This window comes from Protobothrops mucrosquamatus, unplaced genomic scaffold (genome assembly GCF_001527695.2).
Source record: "Protobothrops mucrosquamatus isolate PMUCROS unplaced genomic scaffold, P.Mucros_1.0 scaffold420, whole genome shotgun sequence".
NCBI classification, from domain to species: Eukaryota; Metazoa; Chordata; class Lepidosauria; order Squamata; family Viperidae; genus Protobothrops; species Protobothrops mucrosquamatus.
The window spans coordinates 144,446-153,282 of record NW_015386749.1 but is presented as its reverse complement, the minus strand read 5'-3'; the positions used below and the strand labels follow the sequence as shown (position 1 = coordinate 153,282).

General features: G+C 38.5%; 1 protein-coding gene across 1 annotated transcript; it reads right to left on the bottom strand.

The window, feature by feature from the left end:
- On the bottom strand, positions 1 to 8,351 carry SLC16A14 (solute carrier family 16 member 14). The gene is made up of 4 exons (XM_015816310.1): positions 8,090 to 8,351; positions 3,896 to 4,039; positions 1,621 to 2,622; positions 1 to 221 (listed from the first exon to the last, which is right to left on the bottom strand). The coding sequence occupies exons 1-4, from the start codon at positions 8,349 to 8,351 to the stop codon at positions 70 to 72; spliced, it is 1,560 nt and encodes a 519-aa protein (XP_015671796.1). The 3' UTR covers positions 1 to 69.
- Between the last annotated feature and the right edge of the window lie 486 nt (positions 8,352 to 8,837).

Here is an 8,837-nt window from a genome sequence, read left to right as displayed (position 1 = left end):
TCCATCAGATATATAATTTGATACTTCCTTCAGAAATGCAAGTTTTCTTCCATAAAAACATGAATGGTTCTAAATATTTTCATTTTCTATATTTTTTCCTGATGATGGCTTTTCCTTGTCCATATAAGGCTGAATGAGCAAAGTAAGTATTCCCACCATATAAAGGAAGCCACATATGTAGAAAGAAAAGTCATATTTTTGTGTGAGATCATAAATCCATCCTAGAAAATAAAAAGAAAGCAGTCAATGGAATCAATAAGGTCAAGAAGCAAAGAACATTACTTTTTCTATTAATACAGTATTACTCGTTGACACAAATCTATGTCTAACTTCTTTTTTCATCTGTAACCAGATCATCATACATTACATTAATTTCCCCACTCTCTTAAATCAGTCCTTTCTCTCTTATTGTCTTAAGCCTGAAACACTAGCGGGATACTAATGTGTTTCTTCAAATGTATATTTAAATGCACTTTTTCTATAAAATGTCTGGAACATCCACTTAGATGGGCAACTTTGCTTCACTGTGGTAGACATGACACTGACCAATTCAGTTCCCATTCTTTCAAGGGTAATTTGGGTAAGGGATTCAGATGGAGTTTATTTTTATTTGCATAAAAGTAAACCAAATCATGCCACCAAAAAATACTGTTTGCCAATAAACATGCTGCAAAAAATGGGTGGCATATTTTGCAGTTTGCTGATCTAGGTCCTAAATCCTATTTTCACTAAACATAAGTGCATGTGATAAAAATACATGTATTCCTGTTTACTTCTCTTTTCAATTTCTTCACCTTTTTCTACTCCTTCATATTTATTAAAATTGTAGAATCCTGATCAGAAATAACAACATTTCAGCCATGCATTTCAAACTCCTGCTCCATAATGACATCCAAATTAAAGTATTCCCAATAAACATCCAGCCTCATCAGGAATTTATCCCTCTATCCCTCAAAATAGTAGAGTCCGTTGTTTAAAATGCTCTTAAGTATTAGAATTCCCTTTTCCAAAACAATTCAGTAAGAATCTGACTTCCTGAAAGGCCATTACTGTCATTCCTGCATTCTGAGATACCGGTAACTATATCACCCTAATTATTACAAATAAAAACAATAACAATAATGTAATAGTAGTACGGGATAATAAATAAGTATTTCTATAAAGGAACTGGCTAAAACCTGCCTCTCCTTGACATATTTTGCTGGTGTTTTGTAGAAAATGAACAATATCTGCTGATTTTCAAACTTTAGTATCAGGGCTATGCAAAATATTCAAATTAGGTTTTTATAATTGGCAGGCATGCCATCAAAGCAGTTGCTATGTCTTTTCTTCCTAGAGAAGCAAAGTAATTGAGCATGTAAATATAGGCAGAGATCAGTCATGATGGCAGTAGTTAGAATGCAGCATTTGCCCACAATCAGGAGTTTGATCCTGACTGGCTCAAGGTTGACTCAGACTTTCATCCTTTCGAGATCAGCAAAATGAGGACCCAGATTGTTGGGACAATATGCTGACATTTATAAACTGTGCAGAGAGGGCTGTAAAGCACTATGGTGTGGTATATAAGTCTAAGTGCTATTGCTAAATTAACATGAAAGTCCAATAAAATGTTACATTTACCTGCAAATGGTGGTCCCAAGAGTGCTGATATCCCATTGGCGCAAATGATGATTCCGTAGGCATTTGCAAGATGCTTAATCCCTACTAGATCTTCAGTGACAACAGGCATAAGTGAAAAATATCCACTAGAAAATCCTATTAGGGCACAAACCACCGCTAGGCTAGCAAATGTATGCATTAATGGCAAAATAAAAATGCAACAGACAAGAGTAAAATTAGCTGCCATGAAGACATTCCAAGCACTGATGCAAGGCAAATCAGAGATTATGCCAAGGATGACCTTCCCCAAAATGTGAACAATTGCAATAATTGAGGTCAAAGGAAAGATATCATTCTGTGCTGATAACCTGTACTGTTTCACTATTTCAGGGAGATGGATGAAAGGGATCACAAAAGTGCTATAGGCAAATAAAGCCCAAAATACAAAAGCTGCAAATGTTCTGTTGGTGAAGAGAGAAGCAGTTCCAAAGTAACTAGAATACCAGGTCCTGAAGCCTTTCTGGCTTGTGACCGTCAGCTGGCCTACTCGCTTCAGAATACCAAGAGTATAGATTTCCTTTTGGTCTCTGATTCCATCTTTATTTTCCAAGGCTGAAATTTTGGCAGTCTTTTCTTTTGCACCCTGTCCTCCCTTTGCCTCTTTCTTCACTTCCCTTAAAACACAATTGGATGTTAGCACTTCGGCAGAGCAGGAGAGAATTTTTGTTGGACTATTGCTTTGATTCTTGTTTCCATCCTTGCTTTGCTCAGTAGCTTCCTTCTTGTGATGAATTGGTCTCAGAAGTGCTCCACAAACACACAAGTTTAGACAGACTGCACCATGAATGAACACGGCATTCCTCCAGCCAAACTCCAAACAAAGATATTTCAACAAAGCTGTCATCAGGAAAGCACCAAAGCCTGTTCCAGTTGTGCTGAGTCCCTGGGCAAGAGCCCTTCTCTTTTGAAAATATTCTCCCACCATGACTACAGCAGGCAGGTATACCATCCCACTTCCAATACCTAAAACATGAAACATTTTAGACACATCCAGGAACCCTCCAAGATTGTGCTATTAGATGAAGATTAACTGCCAGACAATCCTAAAACAGCTATGAAAGGCTAGGTTAAATATCTAGATTTTTGCAAACAGAGACATGTGGTTTTAGGTTTTGGACCTCAGGGACTAGAAATGGGACACGAATCGTTCTAGGATCTTTTCAAACTTTTTGTGTTGAAAGTAGTATTTCATCCTAAACTCATTGTCGATGGTCACATTCCAAAGCCATCTCTCCTAGAACAAATCTACACTTCAACTGTTAAATATCAACTAAGTTATTAAATTTGGGTTACAACAAGGTGTACGGTTTGTTAGGAGGCTCTCTCTTGATTTATTTTGAAAGAGGGTATCTACTTTTTTTAATGTAGACTTAAATTCATAATAAATACATATTTGTGGTTCATATCAGTCAGGCTTTAGGTCAATGAACTGTTACTATTTTGCAGCTGTTTTACTCCTTCCTTCTGGGCTAGTTCTAGGAGAGACCTGATCTAAGACCATTTTCAGAATGCCAGAGGATTCAATACTCTCCCCACTTATTCAGTTTACAGTACATCTGACACTGCTAGGCTAGATCATCAACTGTCAAGTATTATTAGTGTGCAGATGATTGCATATAGATCCCTAGCTAGGCACACAATGCTGTGGAAGATGTTCCAGTGCCTGGAGACTGTGAGGGATGAGGAGGAACATCTTAGGCTCAAAACTAGCAAAACTTAGTGGCATTGGTTTCAAGGACCTGCCAATCACAATGTTTTACATTCTACAGTTCTGGACTAAATATCACTTCTCCAGGTAGAACTAATACATAATTTGGGAGTTCCTTTGGATTCTTGCTTCCTACTCAGGGAATAGGTGAAAGTAGAATCCAGAGCTTTTGAAGTCCCATCATGTGCCAAATACAACCTTTCCTGAATCAGATGGGCCTTCTCTCTGTCACTCATGTCCTAGCAGCTCCAATTTGGACAATTGCAATGCCCTCTATATAGGGTTACTCTTCAAGACTATTCTAAAATTCCAGCTGGTCCAAAATGCAGCTCCATGAATAGTTATGATTGAATACATGCGGTGTTATATATGCAACTTAACCCCTTAATCAAACTTATATAGCCTGAAGCTACAGACTATGTGTTCACAGAGAAGATGAACTCATTTGCTGCCAGATTTAGGCTTGTTTGTGTTAGCATTATCTATATTCTTCAGATTTCCTAATGTATATCCAATATTTATGCTTACCAGTTATAATTCCAAATGTAATGAAGAGGTAATGTACATTTGAAGCATAGGAACTTAATATCCATCCCAGGGCATTTAAGATTCCTCCAGTTATTGCTGTCTTCCGACATCCACAGGTGTTAATAAACAAACCGATAAAGGGACCTGTGACAGAACACGTGAAATAAGATTGCCTTCATGAACTCTAATTATTTTCTTCATAAATATGAGACTTAGAAGCATTTGACTACAATTTGCCAAATCATTATACATTGCATAAGCATTAATTGGTAAAGGTCTACACCCAAAGATTTGTCCAATTATTTCTTATCGATACATGAATTTTGGACACTAGATTACAGCGATAAGACCTTACACAAATGCAATGTGACTCAAAAAGCTAAATGTTAGTGGTACAAAATTATATAGCATCTAAGGTTCTATACAGGTAGTCCTCAATTTATGATCACAGTTCAGACTGGAACTTCCATTGTTAAACAATGTGGTTGTTAAGTGAATTGCATGCAATTTTATGACCTCTTTTGCCATAATCGAACTAGCTATAAATTAGAAATTGGAAGGAAATCAGTTTACCATCATCCTATATTCCAGCCTATTGGAAGAACTGGCCTATTTAATCAATGTAAACCTGGCCTGATATAATCTTTGGCATAAATGGCTGAGGATGAATGCTTTAAACTTCCAAGCTGTCATACTGTAATCCAATCAGCTATGATTACAGTGTTTGTCTTAATATTTTTATCTGGAGAATAGTGCTATTTATCTGACAAGTATTTGTAACATCACTTTCAGCAATAAGGAAATAAGCTGTATGCTTTGCCAAAAAAATATGCAAGCTTTTGAAATCTATTAGGAACAAATAAACAAAAATAACAGAAGACACTAGAAAGTCTATCCCTCAACAAAATTCCAGCCATTCTGAAATTTATTTCTATGTTCTAATTTTATTTTATGTTATTTACATGAACGCACATTTATCTCCTTTTAAATTAAGTCTCTTTATTTTAAGTAATCCTGGCGACTGATTTGAGCGAACTCTACCATAATTCTTAACATAAATATATTTCTCCTGCTGTTTGAAAAGGTCCTCTTCAATAGCCCAAGAGAAGTAGAAAGTGCTTGCCAAAATTGTATTCACTTTTTATGAACTATCTTTCTTGTTAATGATTAACAGAGCAAAAATGCTGATGTCTCAGTTACAATCTGCAAAGCGTTCATCTGTTTTCCTCCAGATTATGTAATCCTGTTCAGAATACTAAAAAATAGGATAAAATAATTTCTTAGCACTTAATGCAAAACAGAATTATTTCTCAGTGCCAGACTTGAGGGGTTTCTTTAAATCATTCCAAAACAAGATTTTTTTATATAATTTTGGGATTATTTTATGAGATGAACAGAACTGCCAGTTTTTCAAGTTTGAATCAGTGATAGAGTAATTTACCATAAACCATTTACAAGCAACTATAGCATTTCTGTCCCATACTTATTATCTGAAAAGCTGCTAAAAATTAATTCAGAAATCCTCAGATGACCAGCTGAAAACCTCTTAAGAACATATGCATTATGCTGTTCTCAGCAAGTTAAAGTTTCTCCAAGGTTTCAAAGCATTCACATTTATGAATACAGTACATGTTTAGGTGTTCATGACAGATTAGTACATAAAACTGATAAAGGGCTGAGCCCTTTATCAAGAGAAGGCAGTAGAGCAGATTAATTCAGGATATATTGTAATTTGCATGTAGTTGAATAGATGCCTCTAATAAACCATTTCCAGACTCAATTTGCTACTAAACATTAGCTTCAAACTCTTCTGAACCTTGTCATGCTGCAAATGGCAGCATTGTAGTAGCTGTGCCATGAAGAAGAAAAAATTCTGTGGTTGTATAAATCAGGGCTTTTCAACCTTTTCACCCATTGTACCACTTTTAGGATATGGCAACATCCGAGTACCACCAGTTGCCTAGCATGGTGTCAAATACCTGATGACCCCCTCCCAAAAAAGGAAAAAAGTGATAAACTACAGGTAGTCCTCGACTTACAACAGTTCACTTAGTGACTGTTCGAAGTTACAATGGCACTGAAAAAAGTGCCCCCCAAGCCACAGCCAAGCAAGACACCTGCCTGCCCACCCAGCCGCGCTCTTCCTCCTGTCCGAGGTTTTCATTGTTGTGAGCATTTCTGTTGAGGATTGGCAGTGGGGGTGGGGTGGAGGGTGTTTGGCTTTTATTCCTCCCGTCTGCTGGGTGGTTGCAGCAGGTTTTGGTCACTTCACATGACCCTGGGACACTGTGACCGTCATAAATATGAATCAGTTGCCAAGCATCTGAATGTAAATCACAAGTCCCTGGAGATGCTGTAACATTCCAGCTGATCGGCACTTCTTCAGGCTCAACAGAAGCACCAGGATCAGCGCCGAGCTCCAGCTGGAGCCTGGCGCTGATCCTGGCACTTCCGCTGAGCCCTGACAGCCCTGCAGCTCCAGCCATCTCTCGCTCAGGCTTGTGCGGTGCTGCCACCAGTTCAACTCATTCCCCTCCCCCGCTACCAGTTTTCTAGGATGGTCGCGTACCACCTGACAGGTGCCAATGTACCACAAGTGGTACCCGTACCACTGGTTGAAAAGCCCTGGTATAAATCACCACATTGAGAAGGGGAGAAAAGAGGATTCAATGATTTATTTAATTAGAGGATTTATATAGTCATTCTTTTTACAGTATATATCATAACCCTCAGATCCCCTGATTTCAGAACTACAGTCAGATCTCTGCCAATCGAACCAAACACAATATTTAAGATGGGTGAAAAAAATCATTAAAGTGGCTAGGCAAAATACTTGCAGGTCTATCAGAAAAATGGGCAGGGCAAGCAGGCAGGGCAGGAATTTGTTTTTACCAAACTGTGGGACTGCCTCTGTCTCATTGTTGCTGCTTAGTCCAACAGATACAGCAAAGGAGGCACATTCTGGGTCTCCTCTATTAAGCAATGTCATGTTGTTGAATCCCTGTGTTGTGCCTTTTCTTGGCAGGGCCTGCCTATGAAACAGCATCCTGCTGGAGATCTGGATAACCCCCAGCCCAGTTAGCCTTTCAAACAGTCCTAAAGATTTTTCCCCAGTGATTTGGCTCAAGGAAGTTAGATGTGCCTCTGCTGTTGTTGATGTGTTGTTTGTGACTGGAATTATTGTGTTTTATACTTGAGCACCAGAGATTGTATGCTGTTCATGTTCGTATTTTAATCCTTGTAAGCTGCCCACAATATTATTCTGAGATGGTTAGTCACATAGACAATTTAGATAAATAACTGCATTCAGAGTTTGGGAAATTCTATGGAAATCATCTGAATAAGGTATAATTCAGACACGAAGGGCTCGTGAAGAGAGCCTCCTGATCCCTGGTCCAAGATGGCCTGCTTACTGCTTGTTGAAGACCCTATTTTCACAATGGAGTCTGCATCTCATTGCCAGACTGTTCTGAGGGAGACTGAAGTCAGATCAAGGTGACCTAGGAGGAAAGTTGTTTTCCATCAGAAGTGCAATAATGCCTTCCAGGCAAACATTCTGAACTGCATCAAAAAGGAATCTAAAGGTGGTCGGCAATCTGCACAGCTCCAATTAGCTCACTGCAGCACTTCCCTATCTGACTGTGAGGCTTTGTTCCTCCCTGTTTCCTTTCCGACTGCTGAAGAGAATAGAGCCTTGCTGCAAAGCCACAAGAACTTCTTCCACAACATTTTGCAAACATTCATTCTTGTTCTCTGGCTCAGAGAATTGCATCACGGATGAATGCATAAACACCACATTTTCGGCCATCCTGTATTTTAAAAGTGTTATATGGTCAAGTCTAATTGGCTTCACTAACTACGAAACAAAAATAAAAAAGAATATATGTTATTGTCACGTTTTCCAGAAAATTTTCCACAGTCAAAAAGATGCTAGTCTGAACATGCTATCTTAAGGAGATTGCCATATGCAAAGTCTAAGGAATATTATATTTATTAATAAGGTAAGACTGAGGAAATATGTTCAATATTACATATGGGAATCCCCATGTTAGGAGTATTTCTTATCCCATCTATATAGGCTTTTCCCACTGAGATAATGGATTACCCCATATTCATGCATAGGACCAGTTTTGATACATCAATATTTAATCAAGATGACCACTGGTATATAATAGCAACATTATGGGATCCTACCTACAATCAGAGTAATACCCATATTGAGGGAGCTGACCCAGGCTGTCAGCCCTCGACTTTGACTGAACTCTTCAAGCCATTCCATGTTGAGAATTCCAAGAGCCATTTGTGATCCCATGATGAGTATATGCACCAGGAAAGAAGAAAAGACTATCATCCAAGCCCATCCTCTATCAATATCTGGATTTGACTTCAGCTTCTGCTCCCTCTCTTTAGAGTTCTTTTCAGAATCATAATCAACATCTTCGTGACTGTCGTACATTTTCGGTCAAGTACCTTGAAAAAGATCAAATAATATTTAGTAGTTCCAGATAAAAGTTGCATTTCATTTACTTACTGTTATATTTTTAATAAGATGAAACACAAGTAGATGATACTTGCCAATTTGCCATTTCAATGGGACTTGAATTGGCTACCTTTCAGGATAAATCAGGATCAAATCTTTGGGGGAATTGTCCCCATGGAAGAGCAGGCTACTTTAAAAAAAATGCAGGCACCTGTGCTTCCCTTCTTGTCTGAGCCTTCCTCACCCCTCATCAGCACAGTAGGGCTGCTATTCAAGCTGCAACCTTGAAACAGGTGTGGGAGAAGATGGGAGTTTTGGAAGCTCTAGGATCACTAGCAAATAGGGTGAAGCAGCCAAAACCAGTGTTTCTCAACCTTGACAATTTTAAGGTGTGTGGACTTCAACTCCCAGAATTCCACAGCCAGCAATGCTGGCTGTGGAATTCTGGGAGTTGAAGTCCAC